This window comes from Panthera onca, chromosome F2 (genome assembly GCF_046562875.1).
Source record: "Panthera onca isolate mPanOnc1 chromosome F2, mPanOnc1 haplotype 2, whole genome shotgun sequence".
NCBI lineage: Eukaryota > Metazoa > Chordata > Mammalia > Carnivora > Felidae > Panthera > Panthera onca.
In genome coordinates, this window is record NC_138356.1 from 66,654,321 (window position 1) to 66,674,432 (window position 20,112).

General features: G+C 36.7%; 1 protein-coding gene across 2 annotated transcripts in view; it reads right to left on the bottom strand.

Moving 5' to 3' along the window:
- Window positions 1–1,163: 1,163 nt before the first annotated feature.
- Window positions 1,164–20,112, bottom strand: part of ATAD2 (ATPase family AAA domain containing 2) — a 68,627-nt gene continuing 49,678 nt past the window's right edge. The window contains exons 19-29 of one of the 2 annotated variants that reach the window (XM_060611251.2): window positions 19,892–20,077; window positions 12,904–13,039; window positions 11,688–11,884; window positions 10,981–11,140; window positions 8,184–8,306; window positions 7,915–8,058; window positions 5,255–5,650; window positions 3,524–3,657; window positions 2,551–2,679; window positions 1,761–1,812; window positions 1,164–1,314 (exon numbers count right to left, since the gene is read on the bottom strand). In XM_060611251.2, the coding sequence (XP_060467234.1) occupies window positions 1,768–1,812; window positions 2,551–2,679; window positions 3,524–3,657; window positions 5,255–5,650; window positions 7,915–8,058; window positions 8,184–8,306; window positions 10,981–11,140; window positions 11,688–11,884; window positions 12,904–13,039; window positions 19,892–20,077 (1,650 nt within the window). In that variant the 3' untranslated portion in view covers window positions 1,164–1,314; window positions 1,761–1,767. Of the gene's footprint in view, window positions 1,813–2,550; window positions 2,680–3,523; window positions 3,658–5,254; window positions 5,651–7,914; window positions 8,059–8,183; window positions 8,307–10,980; window positions 11,141–11,687; window positions 11,885–12,903; window positions 13,040–19,891; window positions 20,078–20,112 lie in introns of both variants that reach the window. The other variant, XM_060611252.3, reaches the window with a different exon arrangement.

Genomic DNA, 20,112 nt, shown 5'->3' on the forward strand with positions numbered 1-20,112 from the left:
AATTTTCACCTTTAAAATTTACTACCGAAGCTATACATAAAAAATGATGCATCTGGAGTTACAGAAGATGCATCTGGAGTAAGTTATAATAAGCTTTAATAAAAATGAGTATATGTGTATGTGTGTATACTTAAGTCCAGAAATATATGCTACTTTACATTTTTTCAGTGACTGGCATTGTGTTATGCATTATATAGACAGTATCTATTAATTAAGGTATCTAAATTACTGGGTTTTAAAAGGCTTAATTTAAATACAGTATGCTGATAAATCAACAAAAGGCAACTCACCTCTGAAACTTTTATTTAAAAAAAAATTTTTTTACATGGTCATTTATTCTTGGGAGAGAGAGAAAGACAGAGCATGGGGGGGGGGGTGGGAGGGGGGAGGGCAGAAAGAGAGGGAGACACAGAATCTGAAGCAGGCTCCAGGCTCTGGGCTATCAGCACAGCCCGATGCAGGGCTTGAACTCCCAAACTATGAGATCATGACCTGAGCCAAAGTCAGACGCTTAACTGACTGAGCCACCCAGGCACCACCGACCCCCCTTTTAAAAAATGTTTATTTTGAGAGAAAGAGAGCAAGAATATGTGTGTGCGTGTGTGGGCACGCGTGCAAGCTGAGGGAGGGAGAGAGAAAGAGAGAGAGAGAGAAAGAGGGAGGGAGGAGGGTCTGCAATATCCCAAGCACGGTCTGCACTGACAGGGCAGAACCTGACGCGAGGCTTGATCTCACAAACCATGAGATCATAACCTGAGCCAAAATCAAGAGTCGAACACTGAACTAACTGAACCACCCAGGTGCCCCTGAAACTGTTTTAGAATTCAGAATCTCTCATAGGAGATCATTATCTCCTATTCCCCTCTAAAGAAGTTTCCAACTATTTTTACAAACTAGAATGTCTCTTTAAAAGAACAAAACAAAAGAATATGCACGGTAGTGAATAGTTTTATTGCTTTAAGGAAGAAATTTATTTTTGGTATCATTAATACAAAATTTATAATATTTATATAATTGTATATAAAAGCTATCTATAGAATACAACCTAAACACAAACTTAGAAGGATATAAAGAGTTTTCAAATATAAAACTTTTGTTCTATTAAAAAGATATTCAACAAATTATTAATACATTTGTGTGTATAATCATAAAAATAAACCAAAAATATTTAAAATCTTTATTAACCCAAATTAGAATTATAAAAATGTTTATCTAAAAAGCATCAATTTTGACATTCATGTACAGAAGTTGTTCAAGGACCTTCCCACAAATCATGACTTGAATCCTGGCTTTTAAGTAACTGGGCAAAGAAAGCTAAAGGAAAACGAGAGATGGGAATTTAAAAAAAAAAAAAAAAGAATGGCAAAGACACAATGATTAAGTTTCTAGTCTGATACAAGAAACTATTTTTAGGAAGGAAAAAACTTAAAAGTGCTCAAAACAAAAAATATCAATGTCACTAATTACTCTTAAGTGCCATAAAACATTAGTTATCAAAATTACTTTTATTAAGAGTTGGCCACACTTCATATGCTACAGAATTACTATTACTACAGTGCCTTTTTCAATCAAACTTTCAATATTTATCAGTTATCTCTGTAATTTATCTTACACATGTACATAAATACCAAGAAAGCTTAAATATTTTTATTTACTATTTTAATCTTTTCCTTAAAGATGCAGGATTTCATCTCGCACCAGTTATACGGACACAACAAAGGTGAATTAAATAGGAACTGAATATAAAGAATATTTGATACCAAGACATCATGATCTGGAACAACTGAAGTTTTCTACCTCTTGCTCCATTTTCTAGATAAAGAGTAAGAAGGAAAAATAGTAACTTTTCAACATGAAAAAAGCTAAAGAAACATTACATCTATTTTGTCAACAACCTCAAGAATATTATTAACCCATATATGATAGTGAAAATAGAAATTTAGTTCAGTATTTAGGAATATCACACAAACTGATATCACCAATGGGACTTCATTTAAATCCCTTTGAAATGAGTCTGAGATGCATTCGTCTTATGTTAAGTTCAAATAGTTATAATCAAGGCACTAGTGTATTTCTAGGTATTAATATTTCATATTTTGTAGGTACTAACGTTACATACATATTATGCTATTTAGGTACCATGTTATACTTAGTAGATATACTAATTACTAAGTATATTATATACTAGTAGCTATACTAGTAGGTACCAGTAGTGTGTATAGTATACTATATTATCATCCAATATCTATTTTTAAAAATTAGTACCAATGCTCACTATAAAGAGTAGGTAAAGACACAGATTGATCCATCTTAAGTCTTATCTTTAAAAGAGCTTTATATCTTCATCAATGCACACACAAAATAGAGATTTTTCATAGTCTTCTAATACAATAATTGCAATGATTTTTGAAGAAACAGAAACTAGTGAAGTGCCAGATTTCAAAAAGCACAGAACTTGGCTGTGTCTAGAAATAGTCCATAATCCACATATTAAAAAATGGTCTTTAAAAATTCTTATCATCTTATAATTCCTTATATAGATTGGTTTACCTGAATAAGTGCCGTTTTGTCATAGTCCATGCGATGCTGATAAATACATTGGCTGATTACTGCATATAGATTCTCCAACTGAAAAATATTGTATTCTCGACTTTTTTTAACAACAGTCTTCAAAAGATTCTAAAAGAAAACACGAGTGTTTATATATATGAAAGATAAATTCCATGAGACAAGATACCGTATTTTTGAAGATGTGGGGAATTTTTAGCATGTAAGCCAGAGTGAGGGCAGACCTAACTATCTGGTGAGACGTGGTGACACTGCTAGTGGCTCTGACCGTTAGCAACAGTTAACTCAGCATCATCGTTCTGCAATCCTGGCCTCTGCCCTGGGGAACTCCCATCCTAAAAACTGTGGCTGAGGAGGTGTCCAATTGCAACTTTAGCTAGAAATCTCTACGGACAAACTAAAATATGTCAAAGAAATCTCAAAGGTTAATAAGCAAAAAAGCAACATTTTTGCAGGGTATTTTATGGCACTGTAGGTACCTTATAAAGTGAAACAAAAAGAGCACATAAACGGTGAACTACCTCACTACTTCAGTTTTTTTTCTTATAAAAAGGCTGTTTCATATTTGCTCAATGTTTTTTCTTATGACTGGAATGGACTCACTGGGTATCTGTGATGCTTCAAGTCTGGCCCTACAAGAATATGCCATGACCCCTCAGTTAACCAAAAAAATGCCAGTAGAGTTAAGTAAAAACCAACTAAAATGCTCACTGGTGATGGCCATAAAAACAATGTATAGGATCAATAATGCAGACAAGTATGTTAAGAACTACAATATCAATACACTAGCCATCTCTAACTACTGCTTTTATGAAAGTTATTCCATACCAAGTTCATCCTTTCATAAAAGGTCATTATTTATTGCCAAATTGATAAAATATACTATTACAAGTCATTTTTGGTGGGTTATGTTACTAATTGCACAATGAAAGCATTACGATTTCAATTTGCATACTTTTAATCGCTCCTGGTCCACAACAAGTGAGGGTGTAGGCTGGGAAAGAATTGCCAAAGCCTTTTCAACACTGATGAGTTGCTGTTGCTCTACTTGGGAACGCCTAGCTCGAGTCATTCGCAGAATGCACATTTCTAGGATGAAAAATGAACTATTATTTGGTTCACAGACATTATAATGCTTAACATAAATATTAGGCAGATTACCTAGCAGGACATATTTACTAAATACAGACACTGATTCTGGTTGATTCGCTTTACTGTAAAATTAAGATGCTGCCACTTACACACTCAAAAAAGAAAAAAAAAAAAAAAAAAAAAGGAGAGAGAAGTACTTCTCAAATTGAGTTTTTCAAAGCATCCTCAACAGGTTGAACTATTCTATACTTAGATACAAGATTCATAGACTTTAAGAGCTGGAAGGGACCCCAGTAATCTAAGAATTGCAAACTACCACCCATAGGCCTAATCTGCCCTACGGCTATAAATAAAATCTTATTAGAACTTATTAGAACACAACCATGCCCATTTTACATATGTATGTCAATGTTACTTTTCTAACAGAGTGGACTAGTTGTGACAGAGGCTGTATGGCTATTTACTATCTGTCTCTTTATAGAAAAAGTTTGCCTATCTCCAACCTAGAATAACCTACTCACTGATAGATAGGAAAAATGAGGTCAAGAGAGGTGAAGAGACTTTTCTAAGGTCAACATACCTAATTGTCGTTAAGAGCTAGGACAAGAACCCAAATCTGCTGATATGTAAACAAGTACCTGTACCCCATTAAATAGTATTCTTTTTAAAAAGATGATAAAAGAAAAAGAAAACTCTGAATCCACATAAAACATACTGCGTCATATAGCCAGAGGACTAACACCTAAAATATCCACACTGGAAAGGCTATATCCTAGTCCATTATGCTACGGTTACTCAAACACACTAGAACTCATTTCAAGGAATTGCTTGATAAAAGGTTTCCCTACAGCCTATAAGCCACTGGGAAAAAAAAAGTCTCATTAACATTCTCAATACTTGTTTTTGACCAAAATAAATTTTGACTCTCTTACCCCTCTTTTTGCTTTTTAAGACTAAATAACGTTTGGCTTTTCCAAAACCCAAACAAATCTACTGCTAAAGATCCAAGAAGATTCAGACAGAAGACAATTCTAAATGAATAACTTTGGGAGCAGGATCATTACAATAAATAGAAATAATCTTGGACTTAACCTTTAAGAGAAGCAGAGGAATGATGGGGGTGAGTGATGTTCTACACCACTCAGCTAGGATCACAGAAAACTGCTTCTCTTGCTTAAAAAGAAGAGGGTATCCTGCCAGTTTTTAAAAACTGTGTAGCCAAGTACTTTGCTACATGCTTTAGATGAATTCTTTTATTCAAGTCTCAAAGTATTTCATTACCTGACTACCATCCACCCCAATTTTGCCGATGAGAAAACTGAGACTGATAGGTCAAGACCTTGCCCAAGGTCACAAGCTACTAAGTAGTGGACTAGGGGTTCAATTCCAGGTCTATATGATGCCACACTATAGTTTTAGCAGTAATTTACAAGCTAAATAGCAAGTAAAGTTAATGCTAATTTGTTTCTAATTAACACCTGCATTCTGAAAGAAAAGGAAAAGGAATAAACTGAAATGGTAATCAGTCATTTAAGAACTTTGAGTGAAACATCTTTTAAAATTATAATTAGTAAGTTGCTTGAGAAAGCCTTACCTTTAGCTTCATTTTCATCAGAAATATCTATTATCTGAGAGCCAGAAGCATCTCCGTTGCAAACAATTTTATCTTTCCTCAGTTCTGTGCATGCTGTAGTTTTCCCAGATTCTTCAAGTTCATGCTCAATATCACAAATACTTGAGTTATTATTCCCCAATTCTATTTTGCTTTCAGAGGCATTTTGCTGTTTCTCATTTTCTTCCACTGAGGACTCTCCTGTGTTTCCAGTCTCATTGTGGTCTACACTTGTGTCTTGATTTTCCTCTGTATCACTCTCAATTTTGTCATCTGTGACATTTTGGCTCTCATCTTTCACCTGTGAAATCCTCCTTCGTTTTGTTATGGTGCCTAAGTACCACTTTGACTTTTTGCGGATTTTCCTCTTCAACTGAGCTTCAAAGAATTTAAAGAAAAGAATAGAAGAACATTCAGCAATTTTCTAAAGTCCAAGTAAGTGGGGAAAAAATACCTCCTGATATATAAGAGGGTAGAGAGCTTGAGAAGCCACTACAGTCTTGTATGATTGGAACACAGAAACAAAGGTAGAGAGCACTGTAAGAAGAAGGCCAAAAGAGGGCAATCACCTGTCACTCTAAGGAGCTTGGATTTTACCCTGAATAATTTTTTTAAAATCTTGAATAATTTTAAGAAGGGCAATTATATGAATTGTCCAATGACTGTATTACAAAAATCATTGTGGGAGGAGTATGAAGAATGAAGTGGAGGAAGGGAGGGCAAGACTAAAAACAGCCTATACTTATAGTGCCTACCATATAGTGGGAACTCTTCCAAGCTTTTTTTTTTTTTTTTTTTTTTTAATTTAAATCCAAGTTAGTTAACACATAGTATAGTAATGGTTTCAGGAGCAGAATTTAATGATTCATCACTTATCTAGAACACCCAGTGCTCATCCCAACAAGGGCCCTCCTTAATGCCCATTGCCCATTTAACCCCTCCCCCTACCAACACCCCTCCAGCAACCCTCAGTTTATTCTCTGTATTTAAGAGTCTTTTATGGTTTGCCTCCCTCCCTGTTTTTATCTTATTTTTCCTTCTCTTCCCCTGTGTTCATCTGTTTGGTTTCTTAAATTCCACATATGAGTGAAATCATAAGATTATTTGTCTTTCTCGAACTTATTTCGCTTAGCATAATACCCTCCAGTTCCATCCATGTTGTTGCAAATGGCAAGATTTCATTCTTTTTGATTGCTGAGTAATACCTTCCAAGCTCTTTATGTGTGTACTGACTCACCGAAATCCCACTTTAACCTGATCAGGTTTGCGACCATTATCAACATCATTTTACAGCTGAAGAAACTAAAGATATACAGAGATTAAACATTCTGTTTGGGCTAGAGGCAGGATACCTACACTGAAATATTATTATGCTTGGGAGATGCATCCATACTGTGGCACACACTTCCAAGTTTAGTCATTCTCACTGTTGTACAATAATTCATATTTCCCATTCTATTGTGGCTTTTTTAGTATTTATTTTTTATATATATTTTAAATGTTTATTTATTTTGAAAGAGAGTGCAAGCGGGGAAGGGGCAGAGAGAGAGGAGAGAGAGAGAGCCCAAGCAGGCTCCACATTGTCAGCACAGAGCCCAATGTGGGGCTCCAACCCACAAACCAAAAGATCATGACCTGAGCTGAAATCAAGAGTCAGCCAGGCCGCTCAAAGGACTGAGCCACCCAGGCACACCCCCATTCTATTGTTGATGGACATCTGGATTGCTCCCAGTGTTGGACTATTATGAATACTAGTTCCATGAACATTCTTATACATGTCTTTTGGTGAACATAATGTATGCATTCCTGATGGGTATATAGCTAGGAATGGGTTGTTTTAAAGAAGACATTTTCCACGTCCTCAATTTCCACACACACACACACACACACACACACACACTCAAAACTCATTTGACCAAGAGCATTCTGGTAGGTCACCTTTCTTGCTGGTTTGCCTTTCTCATCCTCTTTTTCCCAGCTGCCTCCTCACATTTTTACAAAAGAAGGGGTTACTCTATCTCAAATCACTTACCCCAGGATAGGCTAACCGGCAATACAATAAGGGAACATCCCAACCCCTGCAAAACACACACACACACACACACACACACACACACACACACACACACACACAGAGTTTTAAAAATTTTGTTTAAAAGCATCTGAGATCTAACAAGGCACTGAGGAATTATGGCACCGGAATCTGGGAGAACAAACGAATAACTGAGAATCTAAGATCTGAGGACAGTCAGACATTCATGGGGCTCAAACAACAAAAATTAGAATTAATAAGAGCCTTCCAAGGAAGGGAGGCCCTGGGAAAACCCATAGGCTTTGGATTAGTGCCTGGTGGAGTTATACCCTAAGAATAAGGAGGAAAGGGACACAAACTGGAATTTACAGAAATGAAACTCAATTTCAAATCAGTCAATCCTGCAATTAGATGAAGGTGAACTGGGACTACAAGCGGTATATCACTATAAACCTGGATGTATTTCAACAATGCAAAGTTGCCTTAATACTAACAAAATCAAGGTAATTCACCACATTAATATAAATAGAGAAAACTAAAGAGAAAGTAAATGGCATCAGTAGAGAATAAAGGCTAGTTTCATAAGTAAAAATTATCCAAGTGCACTTACCAGGAGTACTGCAAGCCACAGGAGTACTGGGTGTCTTTAGTTTATCATTCTGCTCTGATTCTGATCTTTTATCACCAACAGAGGTGGAATTTTGCTTTGGCATCACATGATAGTAAGATGGGGCGTATTTGGAGGAGCTACAACCTTATAAGTAGACATGGAATATCGAGTCAAATGTCCAGATCTCAAAATTACACGAAGGATTAATTAAAAGAACTCAATACACTAAATGAGAAGCATCTTTTTCTGATGCCAAATCATTTTCCTACCTCTCTTCTTTCTAGATTCCTGAATTTCTTCACAAAGCTGCTCAAAGTCTTCATCAAGTTCTTCTTTAATTATTGCATAGGCAGTATCTCTTAAAGCACAAGCTCTATGCCTAATTAGACGATCTGAGAAATGAACAAAGAATATAATTTTAAAATTTCTTTTTAATAATTTTCCAAAAATAAACTCAACATGTTGGGCTAAAATTGTGGGGGGGGGGGGGAGGGAAGAAAAAGAAAATAAAATCAAAATTCCTTTTTTACTTTTACCAGGAAGACTAAAAGTTACTGGAATTGTATTGTTCTGTTTTTGCTGTTAATCTAATGTTCTGGATGCCAGATTTAATTCAGCAGACTAACCCCAAACAATTTTATTGCTCTGTCCTATCTAGCTCCCTGTGAAATATCAGAAAAAAATAGAAGAATCAATCAACAGGAAGACTATATAACAACAGGACAACAACAAAAACAGCAAGGAAGGCTGTATCATTAGTGAGCCAGGGATGTAAAAGAACTTTAGAAGCTATAGAGACGATGTTACTGCATTGACAGAGAAACTAAACAGAAAGACAATTAAATAGCAACCCTATACAGGAAACGCTGGAAAAGCCCCCTAAACTCAGAGCCCAAGCACTAAAAACTGGAATATGCTTTGAGGCAGACGGCAGGTAATAACTGAATGTAAAATTGCTTGAACACCTGGATCAATTCCCTCATAAGGCAATAGGCAATATTCACACCCAGGTTAAGAGCTGACAGCAATAGCTATAATATCAGAAAGATTCCTCAGGGGATTTCTAATTCGGGCAGAGGCAAAAGTCTAAGCACTGATTCCCCAACTATGGTAGCATGAGCATCACTTGGAACCTTGTCAGAAATGTAAATTCTCAGGCCCTACCCTACATCTACAGAATCAGAAACCATGGAGATGGGGCCCTACAAGCTGCATCTTAACAAGTCCTCTAGGAGACACTGATTGCCTGCTAAAGTTTCAACACCACTGGTCTCAAGTAATTTTAGATTGTCATGATGGACAGAAGCAGCAGCAGCAGCAGTATGACTGCAATGAAACAGAAAAAGTCCTCAGCCTTCACTGTAAATGCTTCCTTCTTTCGACAATTAAGAGGTCTTCTCAGGTTGGTAACCTGTTTCCCAGGGTTTACCTATAGAATTCTGAATTACAGGGAAATGCCTGTAGGGAAGATGAGGGTAAGGACTGGGAGGGGAAGAACAGAGAGCTTTTCAGTTGTTGAACAAACTCTCAGTAGGTCCCTGTGCTAATCAGGCCAATTTATAAACACTTCCAATTAGAAAACAGAAAGCCAATGTACTGGGGAGAGAGTTAACAGGACTATTAAAAGAAAAACCAAAACTATCCACTGAGGGTAAAGGACACTAGCCACAAAAGAAAAATAGGAAGCTAAGAAAAAGAAGCACCTAAGAAAGAATATTTTTGGATATGAGTAAGTTTATATCAGATATATAGATAGATATATTACATATATGAACAAGTGTCATTAAAAATTCCCTTATTTTATAAATTTTATTTATTTTTTAAAGACTTTGTTTTTAAGTAATCTCTGCACCCAATGTGAGACTCAAACCCACAATCCCCAGATGAAGAGTCACATGCTCTACCGACTAAGCCAGCCAGGTGCCCTTACAAATTTTATTTTTTAATTGCCTGTGTAGGTGAGGACAGAATGAGTATATGTATAGAAAAGATCTAAAAAAGTTATCCCCAAACTTAGTAGTGTCCACCTTTGGAGAGAGAAAATGGGCGACTTATTTTTTATTGAAGTGTAGTTAACTTAGAATATTATATTAGTTTCAAGTGTACAACACAGTAATTCAATATTTATATACATTATGAAGTGATCATCATAATAAATCTAGGAGGCTTGGTTTTAAAAATATAGGGGCACCTGGGTGGCTCAGTTGGTTAAGCGTCTGACTTCGGCTCAGGTCATGATCTCGTGGTTCGTGAGTTCAAGCCCCACATTGGGCTCTGTGCTGACAGCTCGGAGCCTGCAGCCTGTTTCAGATTCTGTGTCTCCCTCTCTCTCTCTGACCCTCCCCCATTCATGCTGTCTCTGTCTCAAAACTAAATAAACGTTAGGGGCGCCTGGGTGGTTTGGTCGGTTAGGCGTCCGACTTCGGCTCAGGTCATGATCTCACGGTCCGTGAGTTCGAGCCCCGCGTCAGGCTCTGTGCTGACCGCTCAGAGCCTGGAGCCTGTTTCAGATCCTGTTTCTCCCTCTCTCTCTGCCCTTCCCCTCTTCATGCTCTGTCTCTCTCTGTCTCAAAAATAAATAAACGTAAAAATAAATAAACGTAAAAAAATTTAAAAAAATTATTAGCAAGTATTATATATTACTTTTGTAATAAAAACTGCAATGGTCTAAACTAAGAAAATTCTTTTGAACCTTTTTTATTACAGGGTGTTTATTTTCTACTTCGAGACAACACTGATAAACAAATGAAAGAAGTGAGGTTGTTAGTGATTCTGTGTCTCATTAGAGGATACATCACGCAACAGTTAATAAATATAGGCATTTTGGCATCAAAGAAACATGCATTCAAATTTTGCCTCTGTCACTTCCTGGCAGTATGATCCTGAATAAGTTTTCTAACCTAACGTCATTTTCCTCAACTGTAAAATGAGAATAATGCTGTATTCAATGGCATTGTGAATGTAAAATGTTTATAGTATATTACCTGGCATACAGTCAACCCTCACTAAATGTTAGCAGCCCCTGTTCCTGCCCCCTCCCTGGGGAAAAAACCCACTAATGCTTACCTCCAGGATCCCTATCCGGATTGTATTCTAAAGCATTACTACAGATCAGATCAATATCACTCAAATAGTCTTTCACAGTCAGATACTTGTGGAGATCAATTTTACTGATTACAGATGAAAGGTCCATTGGTTGCTTTATCACAGTGACATAATCAGGAACCTAAAATTCAAGCAAATCACTAAATGAACTCTGAACATAAAAACACTGGAGTCTAGTTGCTCTGCCAGGCAATACAGGGGTGAGAGAATAAATCTATAAGAAGTAACGATAATATATTAGTATTAAACCTTTGACTGTATTTAAAGCTGGTTTTATTTTGTATTTACTCTTGTTCTTGGGCACCCATATCTCCAGTAATATCTTATACCTCTTTCCTTGTCCAAACGCCACCCATCCTTCAATGTCAACTTAAGATTTCACTTATTCAGCTTATTATTATTTCAGCTCATTCTAAACCGTGTAGGTTACAATAATATCATGTAGCATTAAGTCATTCTTAAATCACAAAGTTCATTGGCTACTCTCTGGAGGAAAGAAAAATGTGTTACATAGTTCTGAAGTCTCCATGTGCTTAGGACACTACTCCATATATTCCACATAAAGGAAAGAAGTTCAGAGTGTAGACAGGGAACCACATAAACTATTCAAATATTCTCTAATAATATTATAGTTTAGAACACATTTGATCCAAAGATTAAATCAATACCTCATCAGGGTCAACAGGTTTAGTAAATACTCTGAATCGCTTGTCAATAGCAAGCCTATGTGTAACATTTCTCAAGAAAATCCTCAGTTCTCTAAACGTATCTTCTTCTTGTTCTTCTAGTCGTTTCACTTCTTCTGCTGTCAGAGGTCTTGGCTCAGGTGGTGGTGCCACAGGGAGAACCTCCAAGGCCTGCAAAACTTCACATGAATGGAAGATTTTAGTTACTACTCTCTCATCATATCAAGGACGACAAATAATTTGGTGCACACAGTAGCCAGGCTTTCAGGGGTTATCCTCCTTATAGACCCCAGGAATAGAGGATTTGAAACACTAAATTGTTACCATAATCTCTATCCCTACATCCCTTCCTACAATAATTGGTAACTTGTAATTTGGAATGCGAATTCCTAAGTCATTACCTCTTTTCCATTTTAAGATCACTTATGAGGCTATTAAAACTTTGAAAATGCATTATTTTCAGAACAAGAATATTCTACTAAAAAAAAAGCTTTTTACTAGTTAATTTTTAAAGTAATAAAAAATTGTGTTATGTTTCAAATGTAACAAGTTTAATTTTGTTTAAACAGATATGTACAAGTACTCAGGATTAAAAAAGGAGTATGAGAGTGCTGCCCTAATAAACTGGCAATCTACTAAAGGAGTAAGTAACAGATAATTATCACATCTCTGTAATGTGATATTAGTAGTATGAAAAAAGTACAGTGGGTCATAATGATAGAAAATTAGTTTTGCCTAGATATGTTAAGGAGTGAAAAATGAGTTACAGTAGTAGGACAAATGGGTCCTTAGGCAGAGATAGGCAAATGGGGATAGAAGCATTACTGAAAGGGAGCGAAAGAATGAATGGAATTAGAAAAGGCAGGAATATGTTGCATGTGGTGTAAAGTTAGAGTGCTTTGCAAAGAAGGAGGTGGGGGAAGGAGGGGAGAACGAAAGTGCCGAAAATGGGCTGGGGCTTTACTATGAATTCCAGCTGCAATTCTACATGGACTGGGAGTATACTAGGAAAGAAAGGCCTTGTATGCTTTAAGATCTTCAGTCTACTTTAATGGGAAGCACAGAGATTTATAAGCAGTAGAGGTATCAACCTAATGACTGAGGTTTTGAGTTTGTGTTAGAAGATGACGATGCTATTAATATTTTATTCCCACTGCCTCGGAATTATTATATATTAAACTTTGACAGAGAAACTAACCTGCTTTCTTTTTTGATACAGGAGGCTTAGCAGCTTGCTTTAGAATTAAATCTTCAAAAAATTTTGTCCGTTCTTCTTTACCAGGTAACTGGACATTAAAAATTTCTCCATAATCACGGATAAATAATTCTTGCACCTTAAAAGAGAAAATACATGCATTATATATGTGAATACACAATACTGTGTATGTATTAATCAATGCAACAGTAGGTTATTATACACATATTTTTAATAACCTGAACTATGCAATAAAGAGATGTTTTTAAAACACAGATCTTTTACGTACGCTGGAGTTACATATAAATCGTGTATGCACAGATTAGCAACTAAAAAATATGGGATCTTCTTTAAAACTCAAGACTCCGAAGTTCACGTGGTAACTGACATGGCAATGTTTTATTTCCAGGGTTTTGTTGAGATCAATTAATTCACTTTCACAACCCAAAGTGAGATAGGAGAAGGAGTGGTTGTTCAGTAAAAATAAAGGCTATAACTTCGCATAGGGTATCTGGGTGGCTCAGGCAGTTCAGTGTCATGTGGACTCTTGATTTTGGCTCAGGTCACGATCTCAGTTTGTGAATTTGAGTCCCGTGTCGGGTTCTGTGCTAACAGCAAGGTACCTGTTTGGGATTCTCTCTCCCCCCCTCTTCCTCTGCGCATGTGTGCGCTTTCTCTCTCTCAAAAGAAATGAATTTTAAAAAAAAATTGAAAAAAAAAAGGCTAGTGGCACCTGGCTGGCTCAGTCAGTGGAGTATGCAACTCTTGATCTTGGGGTTGTGAGTTCGAGCCCCACGTTGGGTGTAGAGAGTACTTACAAATAATAATAAAAAAAATAATAAAGGCTAGAAATTAACAAGTGCTAGTGAGGATGTGGAGAAATTAGAACCTCTGTGGTGGTATGAATGTTAAAATGGTGCAGCCATTGTGGAAAACACGGAGTTACCACGTAATCCAGCACAGAAGAATTGGGGGTAAAAAAACCACCACGCAACCTGATACTTGTATACCAATAATCATAGCAGGATTATTCATAGTAGGCAAAAAGAGACAATCCAAATGTTCATCATCAGATGAATGGATAAAAATGTGATACATAAATACAATGGCATATTACTCAGCCTTAAAAAGGAGTGAAATTTAAAAAATCTCTTTTAACATTTATTTATTTTTGAAAGACAGAGTATGAGCAGGAAAGGGGCAGAGAGAGAGGAAGACACAGAATCTGAAGCAGGTCCAGGCTCTAAGCTGTCAGGAGAGAGCCCGACGCAAGGCTTGAACCCACGAACCAAGAGATCATGACTCGGGCCAAAGTCGGACACTTAACTGGCTGAGCCACCCAGGTGCCCCAAAAGGGAGTGAAATTTTAACGCACGCTACAACATGGACAAAATCTGAAAACATGCTAAGTGAAATAAGCCAGTCACAAAAGGACAAATACCATATTATTCCACTTACACAGATATGTAGAATAGGTAAATTCATAGAGACAGCAAGTTATTATAACAGAAGTTACTGGGGGGGTTTGGGAAAGGAGGATATGGAGAGTAACTGCTTACGGGGTATAGAGTTTCTGTTTGGGATGATGAAAACGTTCTGGAAATGGATATTGGTGATGGCTGTACAACACTGTGAATGTACTTAATGCAATGTACTTTGTCACTGAACTGCACACTTAAAAGGCGTTAGTGTACAGTTCAGTGACAAAGCACACTGCATATTTTACTGCCAAAAAAAGGGCAAAAGAGATCCCCAAAGGATGTTTCTAGCCAACCTCTCAACCCTTTCCAGTATTATTAGAGAATAATATTTATTCCTTGTGCGATGCTTATGCACCTTGTTTTGTGTATCTTTGACATCTAGAAGTTTACATTCATAGCTTTTGCATAACCTGATTCGCAGGGTCTTCCACGCTCCCATATTTATGAAAATGTTCCTAGTATGTTATATGAAACTTTCCTCCTGTTGTCCCAACGTCATTTATGAAATGTCTTTATTATTAATTCATTTACTAAATTACTATGTAAACAAGAGTCTACCAGTGGACTATGTTACATTAATTTGTCCATGCTAGCCCAAATTCCACAGTTCTAATTTTTAATTTTGTGGTATGCTTTAATATTTGATGGTCTTAGAACCTCCTCATTGGTTTTTCAACATTTTCTTGGAAATTCAAGCACTTATTCCTTCTCTATTGAATTTTAGAATCCACCTATTTTGTTGGAATTTGTACCCTTTCCCCCTCTCTCATGGATTGTAAGATATATGCTGTATTTCTATTTTTTATTGTTAGAACTGTTAACAGAAATACCTAAGTTTCTTTTTTCTAGCAAACTGTAAGGTTAATCAATATCTAGATATCAGACAAAAATCTGAATGTGCTTTTATTTCCTTATTCTCCATTGCTATATCGTTCTTGCCATTATCAAGTTCAGACTAAGACCAACTTAGATTTAGTTTCACATTCCTTAAAAAATTTTTTCTATCACAATTTTGTGACAATAAGTTTTACTGTTTTCTTTGTTCACTGCTTCTTATATGCCACTTCTACAAAATAAAAATCCAAGACAAATAATCCTTTAATAATTCTTTCAATCAAAGGTTTGAGTCATTGGTCATAGTTTCTTAGGCACTGCATATTCAAAAATATCTTTGTTTTGCTCTCTCATTCAAATGCTAACTTTGTTGGGAAGGAAATTAAGGTTTAAAATTATTTTCTTTCAAAACTTTGAAACTATAGCTCAGTTGTCTCCTTAGTAGCTAGTGTTACCAATGAGAAGGTAGAAGCAATTTGATTTTTAGTCCTTTCTAGTAGTATTTTTTCTCTCAGAAGATTTAAAAATTTTCCTCTGTACTTACATTTTCTCTTCTACATTTACTTTCCCTTCCCTATCATAAAGCCCATTAAACAGGTGTTAGACCTGAATTGATCTCCTGTATTCTAACTTTTTTTCCTGATTTTTCAAATCTCTGTCCTTTTGTATCAGATAGGGTAAGAATTCCCGGTGTCACGATCTCCCATCTTGCTAATTCACTCTTTATCTGTGTCTGCTCTTTTTCAAAAGCCTCACAGAGTTTTTTACTTGGGGGTGCGGAGAGTTACTTCATTTATAACATCTCCATTTGGTTCTTTTCTACAACAGTCTGTTGGTGATACATGGATATGATTATTCATTGAGCTGTCCTTCTCAAATGCTTATTTATAAGCTCCTCTTTGCCTGCCTTTGAATTCTTGACTGTCCATAGCTGTCAAGCTATTCTAGCTTCTACTCCCAGTGATTATATGAAGAAGCTAGCCTATACTAGAAATAAAATTTACCTGTAATTTGCTTTCTGAGCACAGGGTTTTCCCATTCCTCCTGATCTTGACAGCCACAGATAGTCACTGTTCTGACACAGTAGTCTTTGGGCCCAACCTCACTGCTCTAGCTGAGGATGAACAGCTTTGCTGACTTCTGCCTGGTATGGCCAGAAGTGAAGAAAACTAATTAACTAAAAGTTGTCCAAGGGCTCTTTCAATTCCTTTCCAGCATTGCCTCAGTGCTAGAAACCATTCCCATCTTGGAAAGCAGTCCTCTCATGCACATGCTTTGAACTGTGGTAACCCTCATCAATCTAATCCCCACTGCTCTTTCATGGGTTCATGAAAGTTGCTAATCTATTCAGAACATTCTTTCTCATTTTTCCCATGCTGCTAAATTGTTAAGGGTTCACTAGTGCTCATGGATATAGGTACTCTGACTACAATTCTGAGATGGACAAGCTCCAATGTAGCTAAAATGGTACACACGGTGTTCTCATTTATTATATAGCCCAATGCTATACAGACAGTATCAATGAACCACTAAAAACTATATAAGGCTCAAAGTGGACTTGCTTATAAATTACATTATTCATTTTCTAAAATAAGCAATCCATGGTCCTGTGCCCACTCCCCCTACCATGCAGTGTGATACTGGGATGCTTTACTCAGTTTACAATTATATGCTTAAGAAATATTACCCCCCCAAAACAGAGAAACTATTCTTCAAAGAAAGATCTTTAAGTGCAGAATTCCCACATTCTTGACAAAGTTATCTCAGATTAAACGGACTGCAGATTTTCAACCTCTCTACATCCATATTAAGAACACTCAGCTATTTTGTCTTGTTATCAAGAGTATAAAATTATCTTCCAAATTTCAAAATGATTAACAATGTTTTAACTGACAGTGAGTACAATAAGCCAATGGTATAATGTGGCTACTAAATAGTAATTCTTCTTTACTTTGTTAAGCAGAACACTGCTAGAGTACTTAATTCATTCTGGGTACAGCTTTTCAAAGGGAATATAAAGACATTCAGGAGAGTGACAGAATTCTGAAGAAACTAAAAATATGTGATGTGTGGCAGAGCCTATTATCAGGCCCATGTCCTCTTCTTCTTAGGCACACTGCTCTGTCATACTTCTTAGTCTCCCTTGCTGTTAGGTACAGCCATGTGAGGTTCAGCCAATGGAATGGGAGAGAAAATGATACATATCTTTCGGATTAGGCACATAAATGGGCCACTCCTTTCAGTGGGGTGGAGTAAAAGCAGGCTGCAAAGTCACGTGATGAAACTTCGAAAGTTCTCTCAGCCTGAATGTCTGGAATGACTACATGGGAGGAGGCTAAGACCTGAATGTAGTCACCTGCATAGTATAGTTAAGCGAGTGAGAAATAAATTTCTACTATATTAACAACCCTAAGGAATATACTGTTATCACAGAAGAAATGTTTAGTGTGAAGAAGTTTGAGTCAGAGTGGGGAGATGCAAATAAACATAATAGAGCATTCGAATATACAAAGAGTTGTCATGATGAAAACAGACTTGACAGGTTCTAGATAGCACTCAGAAAACAGATAAAGAAATGGAAGCCTCTCAAAATAAGTTGATTTTTTAGGAATCAGAGCTAACGAACTGAATAGTGAAGAAAGTGTTTCACCAAAAGTGGAATATCCACATAAAAGATCAAGTATAAAGGAAGAGTCCAGAACTAAATTAACTAAACTAGAAGCCATTAAGAGTCTATAACATACACTTAATATCTGTTTCCCAGCTTGCTCAAATTCCAGCTGAATACCTCACAATTAACTATTAAAACAGGGCCATCAGGGACATCATTCTTGTCCTCGGATAACTCAATCTCATTTCCTTCTACTCTGCTCTCTACTCACTTGGCTCTAGCCACCCTGGTCTTCTTAAGCTATTTTTCTAACACATCAAACACACTTTTGCCTCAGGGTCTTTGCACTTGCTTTTCTTCTGCCAAGAACCTTTGTCCCTCAGATACCCCAAATGGGTTACTATTTTACCTTTTTCAGGTCTTTGCTCAAAAGTCATCTTCTTAGGCCTTACTTAAGACTATTTATTTAACACTGTGACCCTACCACACTCTCTTGGCATTGCTTAGCTAAATTTTTCTCCATAGCAATAGGTTAATATTATACATTTTATCTATTTATTTTTACTTTCTCAACTAAGGTGTGTGTGAGCCCTAGGAAGATAGAGAAATTTTTGTATTTTTCAACGCTATACTCCATTACCCAGAACTATGCCTGACACAGAATAAGCACTCAATAATATCTCTTTAATAAAATATTTGAATTTATCTTCCTACTCACGTTCTAAAATATGCAAACCAATTTTGTCAAAGATATGGAAAACTCATTAAATTCAGTCATTAAAAACAAAACAAACCACAGAGAAGCCTACAATATACTTATTATGTACTCTGAGAATTGAAAGGTGGAGAAAAAAGTCTCTTCATGTATTTTACATTTCACTAGGAGACAGACAGGCAAACATAAATATTTAATGGCAAGCAGTGATAAAAACAAAATACAGTAAGGGAAAAGAGAGTGATGGGCAGAGGAGCTAATCACTATAATTGAGAAACTGATCAGGGAAGGCCACTCTGAGGTGACACCTGGGCAGAGACCTGAGAAAAATAAAGGATCACAACAGGCAAACATCTAGAAGAGTATTTCAGGCAGAAAAAGCATGAACTTTTGTCCATGGTAGCTGTCTAAACAGGCACTAACTTGAAAATACAGTAATTTGGTACAAACAAAAATTCTAAATGTGCATACTCTTCAACTAAGCTACAGTTATTCCACTTTTAGGAATGGATGCTAGAAAAATCCACATAGTAATGCTCATACAAAATAAGCTCAGGGGCACCTGGGTGGCTTAGTCATTTAAGTGTCTGACTCTTGACTTTGGCTCAGGTCATGATCTCATGGTTCATGAGATCAAGACTTGTCCCTGCTTGGGATTCTCTCTCTCCGTCTCTCTCTGATCCTCCCCTGCTTATACTCTCTCTCTCTCAAAATAAACATTTAAAAAAAAAAAAAAAAAAGCCCAAGGATGCTCACTCTAACAGTTCAATAGAAACAAAAACTAAAAAACAACCAAAATACCTATGAACAAGAATCTAGATAAATTTGGGTACATCAAGACAATGGAAAAAGCCATGCTGCTTTTAAAAGGAATGAGACTGGGGGGGCGCCTGGGTGGCGCAGTCGGTTGAGCGTCCGACTTCAGCCAGGTCACGATCTCGCGGTCTGTGAGTTCGAGCCCCGCGTCAGGCTCTGGGCTGATGGCTCGGAGCCTGGAGCCTGTTTCCGATTCTGTGTCTCCCTCCCTCTCTGCCCCTCCCCCGTTCATGCTCTGTCTCTCTCTGTCCCAAAAATAAATAAAAAAACGTTGAAAAAAAAAAAAAAAATTTAAAAAAAAAAAAAGGAATGAGACTGTGTATTAAAAAAAAAAAAAAAAAGTGTGTGTGTATACACACACACATACACATATATATGGCAAGTTGCAGAATAGTATGCATTATATAACCCCGTTTTTGGAAGAGAAAAAGATTTATAATGCAGCCTTACTATACACACATATAAATACACCCACCATCCTTCCCAACAAGCCCATATATCATATGTACAGTGACTTTCCCCTCTACAAATTACCTCTTCTGGCAGAGCAGAATGGGGTTTGTCAGAAGTTGCAAGTAGTAAAACTGGAGCAAATGAAGGAATATTCTGTAACAATGTAATAAATGTGGCTTTCAGTGTTGGTCCAACTATTTCCCACCACAAGTGGATATGAGGAACATATACTATACTTGGTGCTGTTCTCTTAGCTTCACGAATCATCTAGTAGAGAGGGAAAAAAATTATATTCAGTTAAA